This window comes from Nothobranchius furzeri, chromosome 14, assembly GCF_043380555.1.
Source record: "Nothobranchius furzeri strain GRZ-AD chromosome 14, NfurGRZ-RIMD1, whole genome shotgun sequence".
NCBI classification, from domain to species: Eukaryota; Metazoa; Chordata; class Actinopteri; order Cyprinodontiformes; family Nothobranchiidae; genus Nothobranchius; species Nothobranchius furzeri.
The window spans coordinates 10,515,093-10,538,103 of NC_091754.1; the positions used below are offsets into that span (position 1 = coordinate 10,515,093).

A 23,011-nucleotide genomic window follows, 5' to 3' on the forward strand; every position below is an offset into this window, starting at 1 on the left:
TGCTAAAAGCAGCTTGGCTTGGGATTGCTCACGAATGTCAGGTCTTCTCGGGATTTTCCGCACACTTGATGGTTGTTTTAGGCTGAAAACAAATCAAAACAAGTGTCTTTTGTTTTAGGTTTAATAGATGTGGAACAGTGGGCCGAGGAGGGGAGCTGGGGGTGGGGTGGGCTCTCTGTGTGTAAAAACACATGTATGTTGGCATGGAGAATCTAAGATCCACCCTAGATTCAGGACAACATTTCCCCCTGGGATTGTTGAGGGGAGTTTTGAACCCCCCCACCCCCACCCCCCACCCCCCCCCATAAAAAACTCATGTCATCTTCTGCTCAGCTCTTCATGATCAGCAGACCTCACCATGGCTGCAGGTGCCTTCTGCTGGAGTCGCTGCGGACAAAAAGAAAATCCAGCCCAAAGAATTGGGCTCATTTGTAGCTTTAAGCTGTAAAATGCTACAAAAATGAGATTTAAAAAAAATTATTTTGTAATTTTCTGGATTCACTCTGGAATTGGGTTACAAACGGCCCACGGGCCTCTGGACCTGGAAATCAAATGTTCTGTTGATGTGATCCTGAAACAGCTGATCCACATTTAGGATCTCAGATCTTTGATGAGCGGGGTTGGATGAAACCCAGCAGACGCTTGTCCGGTTTGGGATTCCAGCGTCGGAGAAATTCTGGGATGTGCTCGGGCATCCTTTCATCTCCTGTTCAGTGACGACATTAATCACTATCACAGCGTGTGATTGGTGAACTCGTGTGTTCGTGCAGCTCAGTGTCATTTTTATAAATGCATTTCTGACTCTTGCTGCAGGATTTTGAAGTGTGTGTGTGTGTGTGTGTGTGTGTGTGTGTGTGTGTGTGTGTGTGTGTGTGTGTGTGTGTGTGTGTGTGTGTGTGTGTGTGTGTGTGTGTGTGTGTGTGTGTGTGTGTGTGTGTGTGTGTGTGTGTGTGTGTGTTGCGTGAGATAAGAGCTTTGAAGTCCAAAATGCAGTTGTCAGTGTCGGTTGACAAATAGTAATTACTGTTCGCTGCCTCGCAAATCAAATCTTCTGCTACTTCTTCATTAAAATAACTTTAATAGATTCTCATTTTAATACATCACATCTGGAGTCGGGTCAGAACCTCAGGGAAGCATGCCCAACATGCACAAAAATAAATCTTCCTAAATAAGGACCTAAATGATCACCGTGCTCTGGAGATACGTTCATCATCCCTGATGGTGTCTAAAAAGGTCAAAGGGTAGGGATCAAGTCCTGCAGAGATAGATAGATAGATGATAGATAGATGACAGATAGATAGATAGATAGATAGATAGATAGATAGATAGATAGATAGATAGATAGATAGATAGATAGATAGATAGATAGATAGATGATAGATAGATAGATAGATAGATAGATAGATAGATAGATAGATAGATAGATAGATAGATAGATAGATAGATAGATAGATAGATAGATAGATAGATAGATAGATAGATAGATAGATAGATAGATAGATAGATAGATAGATAGATAGATTCTCTACTAAAATAATTATGTCATGATTAATTGGCAGCAAAATAGAAATTCCAGTCAGATTTAACTCTAGATGGAAGCGTCACATATTACTACTGCTAGTAAACAAATAAATAAATAAAATCCCATCATTGGAGCTTATTTTTGACACACTTTGATTTTGGCTAGCTCACACTAGCTGTTAGCTTATCAGTCCTAGAGGGTGTGAACCACATACGTACACTGCTTGGCCACAAAATGTCACCACCTGGATTTAGCTAAGCAAACAGGTAGGAGCCTCCTATTGGATATTTACTGCACAGATGATTATCTTTCAGTGTTACAAGCTATTTAACCCCAACCGATCAACGAGTTGCTTCTCATTCCTTAAACAACCATGTGGAAAGACATATCTGGTAGTTGTGGAAAAGATGTTATTCTGTTTGAGAAGGGTCAGATCATTGGCATCAAGCAAAGAAAACCTCTAAGGAGATGAAAAAATGACTAAAATTGGGTTAAGAGCTGCCCAACGCTTTGTTAAAACTGGTCTGAGTCCAGATGGACCCTGGTCCAGAGTGATGGTGCATCAGGGTAAGAAGAGAGGCAGAGGCTGAGCATGTGCTGATGGCCGATCACCGGATACACAGCAGCGTTTGAAGCTGATGGCAGCTCGTTAGCAAACATCCACAAACAATTAAGACATATTTTCGTCTAATTTTTTTTACTGACAACGCAAAAAATAATCTGGTAAGTATAACTCACTCAATCTGGAGGTAAGTGAAGAAAATTTAGAAAGTTTACTAAATTATATTGATGAAGTTTTGAGTTATTCGTTATGGGTCCGAAGAAATCAGCGGCTGAGCCTGAAACACCTGGGACCAAGAGGAGCCGTCCTCAGGACTCGCCTGAGGCCTCATCTCCCCGTAAGGACATATTAGAATTATTGGATTCTATAGATAAACGGCTTCTGGGATTTGAGGGACGACTTCATCTGCTAGAAGTTCTGCACCAGGAGTTTCAGAACCTCCGTCAGTCTCTGGAGTTCAGCCAGGAGCAGGTGGAGCGGCTCGCCGCTGAGAATGCGTCTCTGCGGGAGTTCATGTCTTCCCTGGAAGAGGGAATGATGCGGATCACCCTGGACAACAAGATTCTGAAGGAGACGGTTTTGGACCTTCAGGCCCGTAGTATGAGGGATGATTTGGTTTTCGCAGGCCTGCCGGAGCAGACCGGAGGGACGGAGGACTGCAAGCAAACAATAAAAAACTTTCTCAAGACCCAAATGAAAATACCCGAAGAAACGGTGAAAAACATCACCTTTGACCAGGTACACCGCCTTGGAGCTAAAAGAGTGGATAGCAGAAGACCTCGTCCCATCATGGCTAAATTTGAACATTTTAAGCAGAAGGATCTTGTTAAGTCACGGAAGAGAGCTCAAAGGAAAAGACCAGCGTAAATGACCAGTTCCCTAAGGAAATCCTGGATCGGCGCCGAGTTTTTTTTACGCTGCGCAAAAAGTTTATCCAGGATGGGAAGAGAGCTGTCATCTCGGTTGATAAGCTTTACGTGGACAATAAACTTTACAAGGAGCGGGGAGTGACAGACTGGCTGTATTAGCCCAAAATCAGGTCAGACATTTATTATGCTTATCAGGATTCACTGGGTTTGATCACGTCAGGATTTAACAGCTGCTAAATCCGTTTTCTAGATGATAAGATCACCTGTTCGTCACCACCTCACACCCCTATCACCTTTTATTTTTAGTTCTTTCTTCTTTTTTAACCTGTATCTGTATTTTCCTTTCCTCTTTACCTGCTTCTGTACCTTTACACCTGTATGACACAACCATACAACTTTCCAACACTGCGTCAGACTCGACACACGCACACACACACACACACACACACACACACACACACACAAATATATATATTAAATCCACAGCACAATATCATAATTTATCCGTCAAATAATACAACCACAAACACTGTTGGATCTTTATTATTATTATTTACTTTTCTGTTATTTATTAACATACTATTTTATACATTTAGATACTTATTCCATCTTATTCACGTGAAGGCGTCATATTTTAGCTACTCATACACACATCTATGGGTGCACTAAAGTTTGTCTCATGGAACGTACCTGGAGCTGGCTCTAGAGAGAAAAGATTAAAGATTTTTGATCAGCTAAAGAGAGTGCAAGCAGACGTAATATTATTACAAGAGACTCATAGATCTGCCACATCCACAGATGAACTTAAAACACCTGAGTTTCCCAGCATGTTCTCTGCCTGCTATAACTCTAGGCAAAGAGGTGTAGCTATTTTAATACACAAAAACATCAATTACACGTATTGGACACAGTCTCTGATCCAGAAGGTAGATTTATAATGTTAAAAATATCTGTACAGAATCAAAGCTTATGTATTGTTAGCATATACTGTCCAAATATTGATGACCCTTCATTCTTTCATAATTTTTTCTCTGTACTCTTCCAACACTTGGACTGTCCACTTATACTTGGAGGCAATTTTAATTTTTGGATTAACTTTTTAACAGACAGGCTCAGTACAGCTGGGACTCAGTGCAATTGGCAATCCACTAACATAGTTAAACAGTACATGAGTGATTATGGGCTTTGTGATGCATGGCGATCTCTTCATCCTAACCTTAGAGAGTATACTTTTTTTTTCGCACGTCCATCACTCTCATTCACGTTTGGATTATTTTCTAGTCAGCAGCTCATTGTTGGCTGACATTTCAGACACTGAGATACACCCCATAGTTGTCAGCGACTATGCTCCGGTTTCATTAACTCTGGTAAACAAGAAGTCAATCGCACCAAGCAAAAACTGGAGGTTTAATACATCACTGCTTAATGATGGTTTTATAGAATTTTTTAAAAAGGAGTGGGCTTTATATTTAGAACATAATGACCTGCCTGGAACATCAGCATCTATTCTCTGGGAGGCAGGAAAGGCAGTGATGAGAGGTAAAATAATCTCTTTCTCATCACATAAGAAAAAACAGAAAACAAACGTATTCAGGAGTTAGAGGAAATCATTAAGTCTTTAGAGTCATCCACAGAAGAAGAGTTAATGAGCAAATTACGTGAAGCTAAATTAGAACTTCATGGAATCATTGACAAAAAGACACAATTTTTAGCACAAAGACTACAAATAGAAAACTTTGAACATAGTAATAAATCAGGTAAATTTTTGGCTAGCCAGTTAAAAATTAATAAAGAGAAAACTACCATATCTGCTGTTAAAGACTCAACACTTCCTAAATTTTCAGACAGCCAAGTTACAGTCCTGGAATCGCCACTAACATCAGCGGAGCTCCAGGAAGCCCTTAAATCCATGACTAATAGGAAAGCTCCAGGTCCAGACGGGTTTCCAGCAGAGTTCTACAAAGAATTCTGGATCATTCTGGCTCCAACATTTTTCAGAATGGTGAGGGAAATCGAAGAGAGCGGCAGATTATAGCCAAAAATGAATTGTTAAAACCAGGCAAAGACCCTGCATTTCCTACCAGCTATTGCCCAATTTCCCATATTAATGTTGATCTCAAAATAATTTGTAAAGCCCTGGCAAAAAGATTAGAAAAGGTAACCCCCTTCATAATACACCCTGACCAAACTGGTTTCATCAACGGTAGACAGTCATCCACTAATTCACGTAGACTACTTAATTTGATAGATTTCTCTTAAAGTAGAAACATAGAAACTAGTATATTATCTCTAGATGCAGAAAAGGCTTTTTATAGAGTTAACTGGAAGTTCTTATTTGCAACTTTACATAAATTTGGGTTTGGGAACTTCTTCATAAACATGCTACAAACATTACACAGTTCCCCAACTGCACGTGTCAGGACGAACGACCAAATATCAGCTAGCTTCTGTCTTCAGAGGGGGACCAGGCAGGGATGCCCACTCTCCCCCTCGCGGTTTGCTATCTTTATCGAACCACTAGCGGCAGCAATTAGGCAAACAACAGGTATTAAAGGGATAAAGTGTAAGAAAATAGAACATAAGATCAGTCTTTATGCAGATGATGTTTTACTCTTTCTCCGGAATTCTCAATCATCTCTCATTCAATAGAACTGATAAACTCTTTGTCAAAAGTTTCAGATTACTCTATAAACTGGTTAAAATCCACAGTTCTACCAATTAATTTCTCTTTTGTCAATTTACTTAATACACAACTGGGGTCAGGGAATATCACACACCTGGGAATTAATGTCTCTCCCAAGCTAGCAGATCTAACCAAACTAAACTACATCCCACTTTTAAAGAAAGTGGAAGATGATCTTGCAAGATGGAAATCCTTACCGATATCACTCATGGGGAGATTTGCTACAATTAAAATGATGGTCTTACCCAGAATAAATTACTTATTTTCAATGATCCCAAACAAACCACCAGCTGACTGGTTTAGATCTCTGGACTCCTCAATTACCAAATTCCTTTGGCAGGATAAACCTTCATGAATTAGCTTAAAAACGCTTCAGAACACCAAAGACAGAGGAGGACTGGATCTACCCAACTTTTATTATTATTTCTTAGCCAACAGGCTGCAATATATACCAAGATGGTTGCAAGATAACCCACTAGATGAGTCCTGGTTAGATGTTGAACAGACACTTTGCAACACGATAGAGCTTTCAGACTTACCATTTATTAGCTCAAGCATAAGAAAACATGAGGACTTCAAAAGTATTTGTATCAGCACCTCTCTGACAGCATGGTGGGAGTATCTTAAAATAGTCTTCACAAGTATCATGCAGACGCACACCTATCTGGAATAATCCTGATATTTTGCAAAATAATAAAATGATGAACCTTCCGGACTGGAAAAATAAAGGAATGCTATACCTGGAACACATATACATATGAAGGATTGGACTTCATCCCATTTAATAGAATAGTCTCCCAATTTGGAATAGATAAGAATAGCTTTTTAGAATACCATCAAATTAAATCTGTAGTCAAGCAAAAATTTAAGCTCAATAAAATAGAACTACAAACACCACCAAGGGTATTAGACTTCTATAATCTCAAACCCCCCAAACTACTGTCTAAAATATATAAGACACTGTCCAAAATAGACGATAGAATAGCAATCCCTATTGAAAAATGGGAGGTGGATCTATCAGTCAGCTTTGACCAGAACTTCTGGTCCCAAAATTGTTTAAAAACTTTTAAAATGATCAGACACTCCAATTTACAATTAATTCAGTACAAAATTCTACACAGAGTACACTATACAGGTCATCGGATGTTCAAGATGGGGTTTGTGTCGTCTGACACCTGTACACACTGCACAAACAACATTCCTGACAATTACATTCATGCACTGTGGTCCTGTCCACCTGTCCAGGAATTTTGGGGTAGAGTATGTGAAGACATGTCAAAGTCTCGGAAATGTCATATCCCAACCACCCCCACTCCTTGCTTACTGGGAAACCTGGACGATGTCCAGATTGAAACATCTTTGGTTCACGTGGTTCTGACTGCCATATGCATCGCTAAGAAAACTATCCTCTTGAATTGGAAAAATGGAGAAACTCTCTGCATTAACCAGTATAGAAATCTTTTGTTAGATCATATTACACTTGATATAGCCTCTGCTTCCACTTCAAATCAATCTCTCTGGGCTCCTTTGATCGGTTCCATCACATTGCGATGATGGGGGACCGTTGATGTTGTCCTGCGGGATGATGTGGGTGGGGGGGTGGAGGGTCTGGGTTTGGAGTATCCGGATGTTCCCTGGGGCTGGGTTCACTGGAGATCTCTGGGACTGGGGGGCCGTTGCCCCCCTCTGGAGGTGCTTGGGTTGCCTCGGGGGGTGGACTACTGGCGGTTGTGAGTGGGGCCCCTTGGAGGTCTTGGCGGCGGCCATGGATCACTGCCTGGCGGCTGCATTGCCCCTGGGCGGGTCTGGGTGGGGGCCTGGGTGCTCGGGGTGTTGGGGTGGCCGGCCCCATGTGGGGATCTAGGCGGGATCTTGGGGGTCGGGTCCTGACATGTATGCTGCCGGGAAGAAGGCAGGAAAATGCAGCAGTGCCTGGCCCGGGTTCAGGGGCCTCGGGTAGATCTTGGCTCCTCTGCTGTCCCATCACAGGGGAGGGGGAGGTCCAGGAGGGGGAGGACCCAAGATTACCTGGATGTCCTATGTCTTATATATTCTGGAAGTTGTGCAAATGCAGGGATGGGCATAGATCTTCTGCTGGGGTGGGGCTGGGTTGGTGCCCTCGGACTCCTTGAGGCTCTGTAATGCTGCTGCGTTGGGCCCTGGCAGGATGGGCTGGGGTCTCTGTGCCCTGGGTGGCAATTTGACAACAGAGGTGCCTATTGGGGCCAGTGGGGGAGCTGGCTCCCTGGAGGGCTAAGCCCAACCAGCCATTCCTCCCCATCCCCGCATATTTCTCTCCTCCTGCTCCCTCATATCATCACAAAAACATGCGAGTTCCGGTGCCCACTTCCAATTTTAAACTGCACTTAGACACCGAGGGCTGTGGGTGCAAGTGGAGTGGTGCGGTGGCATCAGCTGGCATAGGCCAGACAATGCCCGCACTGCCCGCTCACCACAGCCATGGAATACACCTCATTAACACACAACACTATATTGGAGCAGGTGGAGGGAGACTAGGGGTCTTAGCACACCTCTGTTGTCGCTTGGCTTCCTGGGGCTGGAGGCTAGGAGGGAGATCTGGCCGTCTGGTTGGGATCTGAGGTGGTGGGTTGCTGTGCTCAGCGTTGGGCGGGGGGGGGCTGCTCATCAGCACCCCAGCAGAAAGGGTCAAACTCTGGTAACCGATGATTGTTGTACCCCATGTGCAGCAGTACCGGGGCCAGAGTGAATAGGGTGTGTATGGGGAGCATGAGTGGATGTCCGGCGTGCATTTTTGTAAGTCTTTGGTTGTATGTGCATGTGTGAGCATGAGGGAGGGAGTGTGTGACTGTGCTTGTGTATGACTCTATATGTCAGGTGGGGCCTTTGACTCCTCCCGTCTCCTGGGACTTCTTTTGATGATATAGATCTTCGTCTCCCCTCCCCCTGCCACACCTGGTGTGGGGTGTGGTGCCTTGGTCTGCCTGAGTGTTCGTGGCTCCCGGATCAGGGGGTTTAAGATTTTTGGTGTCTGCCTGATCAATCCCGGTGGCAGCCTGGTGGGGTCTGGGTCCCTGGGCTCTGCTGGGTCCCCGGCGGGGGTGGTCACCCCTGGGTCCCGGGTCGCTGGGTCCCGGGCTCGGCTGGTTAGGGGGTGGGAGGCTGCGGGCGGGCCTGAGGGCTTGCCGCTGATGTCTCCCGGGACTCTGCCGGCAGCTGGTTGTGGCCCCCCGGGGCGATCCTCTGTGCCTCTTGAGGGGGGCGGGGGCCTTTCTGGTTGTGGTCTCCTTGGGGTTCCTGTGTTCTGGAGCAGCGCCTGGATTTCTGGGACTTGGAGCTCCCCCCGTCTCCAACGCATCTTTGGGGGGCAGATCTGTGGTCCCTCACACTCTCTATTGGACGCTCCTATAGATAAACCTTACATAAACAAGCGCGTGTACACACACAGGTGCTCACATGGTGCTCTCAAAAGTATGGGCCTGGGCACGTTCAACACAGGTCTTAAGACTATGGTGGGCACTTAATGCACTGTGATTTATTATCGTGCGACTGTTCAGTTAAACAATGTTGATTATATATTTCGTCATCAAGTTGATGCAGTGATAGCTTGATCTTGTTGTATTGTTGTTGTATTGTTGTTGTGTCCCATATTTTTATTTTTTTTTTTTGCTTTTTTTTCTTGTCTCTTTCTGCAGGTCTAGAAGCAGACTCTTGTTCATTATTGTTTATTTTTGTGGAACCCCCCACCCCCACCCCACCCCCACACCCCACCCACCCCCCACCCCTTCCCCCCTCTCCCCGCCTTTTGTCATTTCCTTTCTCTTTCACCTCTGACTCCGTGTCTGGTCGGAATTACAAAGCATTCAAAAACAATAACAATAAAGTTTTAAGTATCAGGCGTGACATTAAAAGCAGATGCTTTGATGCTCCACCTGAGAGTAAGGCCTAGTCCACACGTAGCCGGGTTTTTTTAAAAACGAATATCCGCCCCTCCAAAAACTTGCATCCACACCACAGCGTTTTAAAAAAAAACTCTGTCCACACGTACCCGGATAAATACGTTGTTAAGGACATGCCAGACCTGTAGGTGGCAGTACTTCCCCCGTTCTTAACCTCGTCCTTCGTCTGTGGTCTTCCGCAAGGAGCAGTAATTCCACTTGCAAAAACAAAGAAGCAGAAAGCGCTTGGACAATTGATGGATCGGGTAGTGACAGAGCGCAGCTCTGAAGGCTTCCATGATGCCGGCTAGTGTAAACACAGGTCGCACACGTGATGTCAGCATTTTTTGTCACGGAAAGTGACGTTGCGGACCTTAAAACTCCGGTTTTGTCTGTCCACACGCAGACACCCAAAACGGAGAAAACACAGATCTTCACTTTGGCTTGAGTTTTTAAAAAGATCCGTTTTCATGTGAAAAAACTCAGTTTTCGTGTGGATGACAGGCCAAAACGTAGGAAAATATCTATGTTTTGGCAGATCCCCGGCTACGTGTGGACAGGGCCTAAATCTGTAAGGCTTGTTACCAGCATTCGGACATCAATTCTGTTTGCTTCACAGCCAGACAGGACACGGTAAAAAAAAAAATAAAATTTTTTAAAAAGAGGCAGATTATGTGATGCACCCATCATTCCTAGTGCCTACTGTACAAGCCAGTGGGGGCATTGCTATGATCTCGGGTTGCTGCAGTTGGTCAGGTCTAGGTTCAGCAACAAGATGTGTTGGAAGAATGAGGTCAGCTGACTACCTGAATATACTGAATGACCAGGTTATTCCATCTTTCCTGATGGTATGGCCATATTCCAAGATGACAATGCCAAGATTCATCTGGCACAAATTGTGAGAGTGGTTCAGGGATCATGAGACATCATTTTCACACTGTCACGATACAAGGATGGTTAGGACCCAAAATGCAGATACCCCAGGATGACACGAGGCAGGAGTTGAATAAAAAGAAAAATCCTTTTATTTGTAGGATGTACCAAACAAAAAATAAGTCCAAAGGGGCAGGAAGCCAAAAGCCAAAAACTCCAGATAATGATCTGGAGATCCAAAAACACCAAATACTCAAGAAATAACAAAAACACTAGAAATCCAAAAAGTGAGACGAGACTGACACAATAACATCACAATGGACCAACACAACACAGAGACAAGACAGGGCTTATATAGACTGGGAGGAGCAATTAGGGAAACAGGCAGCAGGTGTGCGGAGTGAGGGCTGGAGGGAAAGCAGGTGAATACAGTTAACTAAATGGGGAACAGAACCAGAGGAGGGAAGATAAGCCTAAAACTATAAAACACAAAACTAAACCTAAAGACTGAGGGAAGGACTCACACACACACACACACACACTACACCGAGATGGGGAAGGACAGACACACGCACGCACACACACACACGCACGCACACACACACATACACCGAGCTGGGGAAGGACACGCACACACACACGCACACACCGAGCTGGGGAAAGACACGCACACACATACACACACACACACACACACACACACACACACACACACACACACACACACACTGAAATAAAAGACCTATATAAACTGAGGTGGGGAGACTAAGAGACATGAAGAAAACCAGGAGGGAGCTGGGGACAAAAAGGCTGGAGCTACAAAGACACAGAACGTGAAGGAACACCTGGAGGGGCTGGGGATGACCGAATGAACACAGGACCTGGGAGGAATGATTTAAAGGGCCACAAACAGAAGACACATAAATGAGATGCAGACAAAGGACACATGAGGGCGCTATGAGACACAAAAGGGGAATCTAGAGAGGGATGGAGAACACAAGGAGACACATGAGGGAAGACGCAGACCATGACACACACAGACCTTAACCCCACTGAGAACATTTGGGATGTGTGGAGAAGGCTTCGTGCAGCGATCAGACTCTAGCATCATCAATGGAAGATCTTGGTGACACATTAATGCAACACTGGATGGAAATAACTCTGACGTTGCAGAACCATATCTAAACAACGCCACAGCAAATGTGTCGTAATCAAAGCTAAAGGAGAAGCAACAAAATATTAGTGTGTCCTTTTTTTGTTTGGCCGGGCAGTGTATAATAAAAGGCCCTCGGGTCATTTTTACAGTATGTAATACAATACCAACTTAAAATTCTAATCCCACAATGGTTATCTTATCTAAATAATGGCTCTTGCAAGTGGGTAAACATTTCTGTGTGACAGAAAACATCTGGAACAGTGACCAATTAGCATTTTCCTAAAACCTGCTTCTCATTTCGGAAACACCAAAAACAATTTAGAAATCTAAATAAAACAAAAACAACCATCTCAGATGTTTTCAGGTAATGGTTCACTAAGATCATTCCATATTTCCTGAACTTCCAACTTGAGTTAAAGGACTTTCTTGTTCCTGTTCTTTCCTTGTTCTTGTGTCTTCTGGCTTGGATTTGGGAAAACCAGGTGACTTGCCTCCAGACGAGGCTTTAGAAATTCGCATCCTGCATGCAGCAAGGAATAGCCACCACTCGCCTACAGTCCAGCTGATTTTAATTCAGACGGCACGTTTCAACTCGGCATTAATGATTATAAAATGATAATAATGACGGAAGCAAACCCCAACCACAGGGATTAAATGAATACATAACTTTATTTAAATAAATGCTTTGTCATAACAAAAAAGACAAAGGTTAAAAAGAGTACATAAATTACAAGTTGAATAAATATTACACAGTGATACTTTCATAATTTGAGATTTTTTGTCTTTTTTATTTCTTATGTAGCTCCAAATACTGACCATTGCTTCCTGCTGTCCTCCTGCCGCCGATGGGTCTGTGAACACCAAATTATGAAACCCAATTGTGCCGCTGGTCTACAACCAAAAGTGTTAAGTACTCAGACTAAAAGCTGAACTGTCATTACTATCCTACTGAATCATGGAACATGAGTTTAAACCAAGTAGGAGACAGGAAATATGAGGAAACGTGCACAAAGAGCACCAACCAAATAAAAATAAAACTTCCAGATGTTTCATCCTCAAAGGTTGAGCTCCTAGTTGCAGTTTAAATTCCACGGATTTCTCCTGACCCTGAATCTGCTTCACTAACTGTATGTAAGGATGCATGCAATTGGTGACCCCACATCGGGTGAGTGGCTAAGCCCTGATAAAGCCCCCCCCCCCCCCCCCCCCCGCACGCGTCAGCTGTTGTGCAACAGGCAGTGAGAACGTTTCTTCTTGAGATACTTTCATGTGTCCCCCCCCCCCCAATTTTTTTTTTCAATATTAAAGGTCCCAGGCTTGAGCTTTTAACAGCCCCTGTCATTTAAAATCACCCAATCCCTTAAAGGAGAGCATGAGAACACGTCTAGTTCTTGTTGAAACTTCACAAAACAACCTCTTAGGGTGTCTTTCTCAACAGTAAGTAAATGAAATAAGTGCAAGCTGATTTTTTTAAAGTGGACATTTGGTAGCTTTACCGTCAGATGTGCATTTTTTCACTTGTATTTGCAGAAAAATGGCTTTAAAGCATCCCACAGATAAAAAAGAAAAACAAGAATCTTTGTTTATTGTAAAAGAAACTGAGTCATTGTCTTAAATTTATCTGACGTTTTGTACATGTAGACATCAGAATAGGATCTGTAATTTCACGGGAATTTAAAAAGATGATTCAGATCTCGTTCATGTTTGTCTTTAGATGGCCTCAGTTTAGAGAAACAGGTTTTTAATATAATGCTAACACGCTAATGCCGCATGATTTATATAAGCAGCTTCTGGAGGGAAAATCATAATTTCCGCAAGAATAACTACGTAATGCTAAGTTCACAATGGCAGAAATGTTCATAAAGTATGGTTTATAAAATAAATGTTTTCAGACTGTCTCATCTTTAGTCTTGGATTAGCCATTAGCTTCAGAATTCCCTCTTCAAAGGATGTCACATTCATCGTTAAATTCACTTTTACAAAGAAAGGCACTGATTTCCACAGACCCTGTGTTTATGGTGAGATTTTTGTTTTTTAAATGTGCTCCACTGAGACAAAAGCAGTAACTCCGTCTCTGTGTTACCCAGTAGACAACTCGATTACTAGGACTTACATTTACAGGCATTTACATAATTGACATGTTTTTGTTTCTACAGGAAAAAAGGAAAACAGTCATATTTAAACCATAAGTTTTGAGGGGAAACGTGGCTCAAATGTGGGTAGTCTTTACTTCACTGAAGGCAAAGAAAACGGCACAAACAAAACCATGCAAAAGAACACTTCACACAAACCAGTTAGAGAAGAAACCAGCCTGACTGGCAAGTTTGATCGAGGGGAAAAAATTAAGTTTAAAAAAAAATGCTGAATTCAAACTCTAGTCCCATGGCTGAAGCTGAAAGTCTTTTTTTTCACCAGTAGAGGGAGCTCTCTCTGCTCGGTCTCTCTGCATGGCAGTGTCTGCTCAGATAGGCACAGTTGGCTTTTCAGGCTAGCTATGAAGTCGGAGAGCCGCATTGCACGAGTTCATCTGCAAAGATGGATTTATTCGTCATGAATGCTCCGTGTCCCAAAAAATCGTTCTTTTCTACGAAAGAAAAAGGCCAGCCCCAAGACCACGTCAAGCGCTTTTGCAAAACTTGTTTCAAGAATATACAGAAGAGAAAAGAAGTCACACACCACATGCTCACGCTGTACACATGCTCACACGCTCAAACACACATTTACATTTCTAAGCGGGTTCACCTTTTTTATAAGTGCTCTGACGAAACCACAAACCCAAATGCACTTTTCTTAATTTTTAAAATATTGCTGCCAATTGTTCATTTACCCGACACGTTTTATATCCATTCCACGCATGTGTTTCCGCTATAAAGGGTCTGGATTTTCCCCACTCGTTCAGAAAGGGAACAAAAAAAAGTTTTCATTTTTCCTGCTCTGTAAGTCTGGAATTGTTTTTCCATCTTTTAACAAAAAAAGTCTCAAAGTGAAGAGGGGGTGGAGCATACAGGTGTGATTCAGAGAAGAGGCATGGGCTCTGGGTCATGTGGTGGTTACAGGATGGGGGGTGGTGGTGCTTGGGGGGTCTTCCTCACTCGTTGTTGCTGCTCTCCAGGTCTTTGCACTGAATGTCCCCTCCGCTATAGACCGTTCCTGGGATCTGAAGGCCGTATTTATCCACACACCAACAGATGCCTCGTTTGCGGCCGCGGGAAGGTTTGCACTGTGGATGTGAAAAACAGGAAACTGAATCACAAATGTTTATTTGCATAACTGTCCATTGTACGCACCAAACAGCAGGAACTGTGGAGGGATGTGCCCCTAACAACAGGAACTGCTGGTGATTGTAGTTTGTGGAGCTGCATTTGTGTATGTTTTCCTTTGCTGAGGATTTTTATACATTATGTGGCGTAAAACGATCAAATCTAGAAGACTGGAGCATTTCTGGATAAAAACACATTGGATAAACAAATCTGATTGCGTAACGCATGGACCAGCAGGGACAAGTCTGCTGCAGCAGAAAGTGGCACAACTCGGCAGGATTTGGAGTCTTAATTCCTGATATTTGGACGTCTTGTCTCGGAATGGATATCAGCAATGTGACTCTACCACTGATTTGCAACGTGGATGTTTTATCTCACAAAAAACACAAGCCTTGAGGTGTTTGTCTGTATGGTGGTGTTGCTAATGCTAACAGTTAGCTTCTATCAGCCAAGATATTCTCTGCTGTTTCCTGGATGTTAAATCAACAACAGCCACCTCTCCCGCTGTCTTTGTTCTTTCTTGGGCAAAAAATGCAACGCTAATGTTTTATCTCTACGAATAACACAAGTCTGAACATCTGCCGCCATGATTTGAAGTCACTAGTGCTAATGGTTTGCTCCTACTAGCCAAACATGCTGGCTAAATCAACAGCATTCCACAATCTCAATTCAAGGTCGGCAGGGCCATGAATGCTAATTTTCCCTGTGAATTATAAGAGGCGGGCTTTTATTGACTCGACACGTTCATGCCCACAAAGGCATACGTGACCAAACACACACCTGCTTGCGCTTGAAGAACCCTTTTCTGTCGCAGTTGGGGAGGTACAGAGACAGAGCCATCACACGAGAGGTGTCCTTCATGTCATGAATGATCCCGTCTAGTTTTCTCCTGCAGGGACCCTTCAAAGATAGTGAAAATCATAAATTATGAAACAAAATCGCCATCACACAGCTTAATAGGTAAAGAATAAAGTTTCCCCTGCCAAAGCCACACATTTCTAAACTCCACCCCCACCCGATCGGATCCTGGACTTTCAGCCATACTTACAAACTCGGGCTCATGCTTTTCAAGGGCCATAAAGGAGTAATCCACCGTGGGGCCTAGGGAGCGCTGCTTGCCGAGTGTCCTCCTCTTGTCCTTGCGCGCTGCAATGACTTTTTTACTGTTCACCCTGTCAATGGGGTTAAGTGGCACCTTGACTGGCTGCAGCTCTCCTATGTTTTCTGGAGTTATGGTCTCCTCGTGCTCTCGTGATTCACGATCTGCAGCAAAACAAAGACAGAAAAGTGTCTTAATACATAAACCGACGTTTATGGATGTGAATCAGGGCTCTTTGTAACCTGTGTGAGCCAACATCCTGGAACTCAGCCACATAGCTGAACAATGCTAAAAGAAATCCAGCTGTTTAAATGGGTTTAGCATCAGGTGGGGGCAGAGAGCGGCTCGAGACATTAGTGGTCACGACTTTCCAGATGTAGTTCCAGCTCCCCCAGGGGGCGCTGCAGTGTCAAGGGCCTCAGCAGCCCTGTTGATGGGATATTTACAGGTCGGGTCCTTTATCCTAAATCCAGCCCCTCCCCGGCCCCCTTTTCCTATCTTTGGGGCTCAGCTTCTTAAGCCCGGACCCCCAGCCTGGGGTTCTTTGAGGCCACATAAAGAGGCCCCTTCACCCCTACCACTTTTGGCTTAGCTGTTCCATAAGCATCGTTGTCTTGGGGACTTTGCCAGGCCCCTCCCGGCTGCAGCGCCGATGCCAACGGATGACCCTGGTTATATTTATCTGACGAGGAAACCCGCCGCTGAAAGCCAGAAGCAGAAAGGAATGTGCTGCTGGAGGACAACCCTGCCTCCGTACGTGGAGGAAGTGGTGTTTAACAAGCTGCTATAACGCTGCTCACGGGCACGTCGGTAGACAGCCATTGTTAAATCCAAGCACTGAGACGTAACAAGGACTCAAGCTCCAAGAACTTAATGTTCAAAGAGCTGGACACAGCATGAGCGTCTGGGAGTCTTTGGGAGGGGAGGGGCGGCTGAAGGCAGGAGGGGCATGGGGGGTTGATTACCAGAATTGGGCCTTTGGCTTCTGCACCCATCCCTTTGAAATTAATCCAACAACCCATGACTTGGCAGAGTTGGGTTTGTGTTTGGACGTGTCCTTGTGTCTCTTCGTCCAGACTAACGCTCGCTATAAATAAACACTCCAAACAAACATTCCTGTGCACACCGTGCACGTGACGGCTGTGGAAAAACTCATCATTTCTGCTCTGCAGTCCAATCGTTTCACCAGGAGCTTGATTGAAACACAGCTGGTTTTAAAGTGTGTTTTTATGAGTGAATTAGTAAAAAAAAAACAATAAAGTTCACAACAAAGAATATTTTGCACAACATTTTCAATCCGCTTCCAAACCAGAACTGGCAATGTCCCAAAATTCATCTTTTCTGAAGTCGGATCTGCAGTTCGGCCACAGAAACTCAGTTTTTCCATGCTATGGTTACCGAGCTTGTAAAGGAGGCTTAGAGGGTCTGGTTTAACTCCTGAAACTCAGCCAAGATGCTGGACGGAGGCCAAGTGAGCCGACTCATGTGCAGTTCCTTTCATTCGGGCCGAGTCCAAAGCCGTGCTGCTATCTCTCCCTCCCTTCTTCTCGAGCGAAAAGATTTCATTAGGATGAGAGGAGCGGAGCAGCCAACGGAGGTGCACCTGATACTGCTCTGTTTAAAAATTAACATCTGCTCACAATTATGCTTCATGAATATTCCAAGTTTCTTAACGGCATGAGTCCAACGCTGAAAGAGAAGCCGCATCTCTCTTGGATTATTGTTCTCCTGCAGGATCTTTAACGCCATAATTAAATAATTAAGAGAGCAACAACAATAATAAAAGATGGAGAAAATCGATTTCTCCATCTTTCATTGGATTTTTAACCATTAGGTTTGTTCTTCCCTCGTTTTAATTTGGTCTGCGGCTGCTCCGCCTCTGAAATTACATCTTTACCAGATGTAAGAACGCAGTGAACAGAGGCGCTGTTTAATCTCATCTGGGGCAGAGAAACAAGATAATTGAGGGGATAAACAAGTCTGAAGACCTGTGACACTTAAAGGACACGAAGGGTAACTCATCCTGCAGCATCAGCCGCATGCTCAATATTTGATAACAGCTCTGGGAACGCTGCAGCTTCCTGAGCAGGAAGCTGAGAATGTAAAGCGGTAATGTTGGAGATGTGAGACGTTTGATGCTAAAATGCTAATAAACCTAATTAAACCTGAAAACCTGGTTTTGGACTGAATTCTAATAAAGAAATGTGTTTGATTGTCAAGGTTTTAATTGTTGATCACCCAAAAGCGGGCGGGGCCATGTGAATAAGCAGGAAATAACAATCGTGTTCCAGTTTGGTCTAGTGGTTGGCTCGTCAGCCGTTCCTGTGGGGGAATAAGCTCTATTTCTCTCAACAGAAGCTGTTCAGCTGGGTTAAGTAGAAGGTTACAAGAACAGCCCTCAGACTTTGAGCAGACATTCTTTGAAACTGCGATCTAACCCCCGGCGATGTTAAAATCAACTTCAGCTACTGGAGCGAGGATGTTTTAGGGAAACTCTTCAGCCGTTTCATGAGCGGGACTCCCATTAACGGCCACCAGACCCGTATGTCCGGTTGTCGGAGGAATTTGTTGTGCTGAACAAAAATGTTCAAAGTTTCCTGCTTTTCTGAACGTGTGGCATAAAGGGCAGCAAGAACAATTCAAGGACCATAAATTGCAAAACAGGACTTATGAGGGGACGCAGGCCGAGATGCTGCAGGGCCGCATGACGGCTGTGAGCGAGGCGCATGGCTCCTCTACTGTACATGGCTAATTTTGGTCTGAGGTTTTGTCCCTTATTTGGGTTTGGGTTTTCACGCACGCATGCATGCAGCGTTTTCTTGGGTCACCGCCACCACAACACAATTGCTGGGTGTGACGAGTTTCTGGCTCCATTCAAGTTGCAGAATAAGCAATTTCACAAGAGCCAGGAGCTCCTGCAGGAAGAGAGACAAGCTCCAAATAAAATAAAAACTCAATCAAGCTCTGGGTCGATGCTCTTCCAAAAGTAAGCCTTCAAATGCTGATGAGAAGGTTCAAAGACTCAAAGAGAAAACGAAGGAGTTGGGTTCCCTCCGTCGTGCACGCTGTGCTGGGTTGAGTTTACACACAGATCAGGTCAAACAAACATGATGTCACTTTAAAAGCCTTCACTAGAGAGGGGTTTAAATTATTTCCCAGCTGCACACACCAACTAGCCGGCTATGGAAACACCACGGTTTTACTGGGAAAATCAGACCAATGTACCAAATATTCCCTCAAAACAAGCCTACAAATTAGACAATTTGCCTAATTTCAGCCCGCGGCTGAGAGAATCGTGACTAGATTTTAATAACTTTGTTGATTTTGATAATCATTTATGCTATATTTAACATTTAGTTGATGCATCCTTATATTCCTTAGAATTTATTTTGTTTGCACTTTTTTTTTGTCCGTTTACATTTACTGCATGCTCAGTGGCCTAGTGGTAGAGTGTCCGCCCTGAGACTGGGAGGTCAGGGTTCGATTCCTGGTCGGGTCATACCAAAGACTTTGGAAAAAAAGGGACCCAATGCCTCCCTGCTTGACACTCAGCATTAAGGGGTTGGATTGGGGGGTTAAACCACCAAATGGTTCCCGAGCGCGGCTTGTCTGCAGCTCACCGCTCCCCCAGGGGACGGGTCAAATGCGGAGAACAAATTTCGCACACACATCAGTGTGTGTGACAACTAATGGGACTTTAACGTTAATATAGATAAGAGCTGGGGACTAGAACTGGTAAAGGGTTAAACTGAGTCGGCCCTTGCAGCGTACTTCATCTACAGGAGTTGATCTTTGTAGGTTCGTATTTGGGCTGAAGTAGGTTTGGACCGTCGGATGTTCCCATGATGATGAGAAGAGAATAGCTTCCTTAAAGTCCCAGATGACGTGTGGTTCTTTTATGGCTTTTAGGAATTCATGGCAACAAGTGGAATCGCAGAGCGAATGTGCGGGAGTCCCAGCAGATCTGAAAGAGATGGTTTTCCGAAAGAGCAGCAGGGTTCCTGAGCTGGGTGTTCACGTCTGAGTGGAAACAGAGCTTTCTGCTTTTGGAACCACACCTTACTCATCTTTACTTTCTTGGCAAAAGCCAGCCTGGAGCCTGGAGCAGCAATAGAGAACATCCCAAACCCTGAACAAAAGCTCAGGAGGAGCCTAATAAATGTGCATCTTGGATGATCTGTTTCTTTCTCTTTGTTGTTGTTTGACTCTGCACTCAGTGTTTAGCAGGCAGCAGAGAGCGTTGTGGATCCAGGAGCTCCTCCTCCTCTCTCAGCTGGTGCAGCACACCGTCACCTGCTAACTAGAGGCTCTCCTCACCATCCCCACTCTACACGGCATCCTTCCTGAAACAGCTGAATAATGAAGGTTTTCCTCGTTTTAATGCAATTTAAAAAGCATCTGACACCAGAGAGTGCACTACTAACGGTAAGAAAACATCCCTGTAGAGGACCAGGAGGCTCAGAGGAACCAGGTAAGGAAGCCCCGCCCCTTTAGAAGCCCTATAGCTCAGGTAGACCCCACAGAAGAAAAATCAGTCAGAGCTGAAACACATTTTTGTTTTCTTTGATGTTTTTGAACACAACCACATTTGATTTGTGGCATTTTCACATATTTTTAAATCAGAAAACCTCACCCCACCCCCAGCCACCCATTGTTTATTTATTTACTTATTGTAAAACTGAAATTGTACACCTACATGTAGGCTATTTTGTTCTGCAGATCCACTCACCTCTGTAGGACGTAAAGTTTTGCCTCAACTTCCCTCAGACTAGAGTAATGGCACAACCGGGCTTCTGTAGGCTTAATTTATAACTGACATGAAAATGTGTTCTCTTTAAAAACTGAAGATGTAGGGTCTTTTTAACATCTCAGCAACAGTTTTCCAAGTGGATGTAAGAGACACAGGTGCCTGGTTTCCACGGTGAACACAATGAGCCACTGGCAGCAGCTTTAACATTTCTGTTTTATTAAACAGCTTTTGCATCCAAACATTGGTTTTGTCTCTCATCAAAGATTATTATACAGTTGGTGTTCGTGTTTCAGGCAGTAGACTGTTGCAGTGTGCAAAACCGCAGAGATTTTTGGGGTTGTGACCAAAATAAACCATCATTTCAGTAACGTGTCCCATGTGCTACAGGAGTCAGGAGACCAAATGTGTGCATGTGACAGAAAAACTGCCCCACCCAGGTGATCAATGCTTTTGCACAACATGAGTTTAAGAACAAGGGAAGGAAGGAAGGTCTGAACCCAACATGAAGACTCTCCGATCCAAAAGCCCATTTTCAGCTCAAGCTAGATGCTGATGAGATGCTGGAGCTCCTGAAAAGTTTACATCCGTTACTGGCTGGCTCCTTCTCTCTCTGTCTGCATCTCTTTTCTCTCATGCATGCAGATTTGGTGGTAATCCGACTCTAAACTCTACCCTCAGGATCGCCTGCAGAAGCGAATAAATTCTGCTGTAACAGGAGAAGAAAAACCGACCAGGACAGCATCCTTCTTACAAAACCTCCTGATCTGAGTCCATATCTCAGTGACGCAGAAAAGGTCATGAAAGATTCCCTGTTTGGTATAAAACGGCTCAAAAACAGGAGACCGTTGGAAAAGTTGGATCTTTGCGCCTTGGAGAACCCAGTGCGCGCGGCGCACTGCTGGCGCGCCAGATCCAAGTCTGATCAAAGACGCGGTTCTGTCTCTGCGCTGACTCCAAAGTAACCAGAAGCCCCCGGAACCATCATTCAGCCAGGAGCATTTAGAAAAGAATGAGCCACCTGTGCGTGCGTCCGTGCGCTCTGCCAGCCAAGCGCGTCTTACCTGAGGACGGGAGGGCAGGTTTGTATCCCTTCTCGTTGGTGCACACTCCTCTGCCGTGGAGGAGCGCGTGCAAGGGCTTCTCCTCTCCGCTCCTCGGCAGGCAGCGGAGCCCCTTGGTGCAGGTCCCGGTGTAAACGCCGCACGCCTGCCCCTCGACCAGGGCGCACGTCAGGCAGCAGCCGCAGCCCGGCTCCTTCACCAACTGGCACCCCACGGGAACCGGGGGACACATGGACAGCGCCTTCTCATCACAGGGCTCGCAGGGGACGTATGATGCCCTGCACCGGGACACCTCCAGGATGAAAGTCACCAAGAGGCAGAAACTCAGAAGCATCGTCCCAGTTAAAACGCGCCGGTCTAAACGGACGCACCGTCTCAGGCAGATAATCCGATCTTTACAGTTTGAGCCAACAGTCCTGAGCCAAGAGTTCCGCTATCTGCTCAAAAAACGCAGTAATGTCAGGCTTTGCGCTCCGCGAACAAAAGATAAAAAATATTACATATAGTGAGAAATAAAGAATTGTGTGGAGGTGGTGACCTCAGCAGGCGCATCGGTTTCAAATCGGTCCCCCTCTTCAGTACTTTCTCCACCACAGGTTTCCTGAGCAGACTGATCAACTGGAGACCTGCCTTGCCTTTAAACCCCCAAACAGAAGAAGGGAGGCGCACTTGTTCAGGCGGCTGGCAGGAGTCCAACGGGTTTTTTTTTCTGCAGCAGGAGGATTGCTCTTTCACCCTGAAGGCTGAGCTGATGTCGACAAGGAGCTGCAGCACAGAAAACAAAATCCAAAATAACAAAGTGGCAGCAGGTCATTTTGGAGTTTGTAGACAAGACAATTATTTTAACAGAAAAGTCAAATAAAAATAAGTTACACTTTTAAGGAGGATGATGAATTATCTTCAGGGGGTTTGGTTTTGTTGCAGATTGAACCTTTATTCCTTTCTTTGCAGAATATTTGGATTAATTTAGACTTTTCCACGCGTTTGGGTCATTCAGGTCCATGCATTTTGGTTAAATCCCGCCTGGAAGTCGCTCCACCTCCGCTGCACCTGTTGCTTCCACCGGACACCGCGGAGCCAGGAGGGAAATCCACCAAACGGCTGCTCCAACCGCCTCTCACGCACGGAAGACTGCGTGTCACGAATTCTTAGATTTCAGACTGACAAGTGGAGCTGGGTTGTTATTTTACAACCTGCATGCATGCAGATGCAGAGAGCGGCCACCTGATTAATTCAGCGTGTGCTGAACTTAAGCCAAA

The 23,011-nt window shown here is 44.7% G+C and overlaps 1 protein-coding gene across 1 annotated transcript; it reads right to left on the reverse strand.

Moving 5' to 3' along the window:
* Window positions 1-14,437: 14,437 nt before the first annotated feature.
* On the reverse strand, window positions 14,438-22,319 carry igfbp5b (insulin-like growth factor binding protein 5b). Its single transcript, XM_015975341.3, has 4 exons — window positions 21,753-22,319; window positions 15,891-16,105; window positions 15,623-15,742; window positions 14,438-14,802 (listed from the first exon to the last, which is right to left on the reverse strand). Exons 1-4 carry the CDS (start codon window positions 22,084-22,086, stop codon window positions 14,671-14,673), a joined length of 801 nt encoding a protein of 266 aa, XP_015830827.1. The 5' UTR covers window positions 22,087-22,319; the 3' UTR covers window positions 14,438-14,670.
* Between the last annotated feature and the right edge of the window lie 692 nt (window positions 22,320-23,011).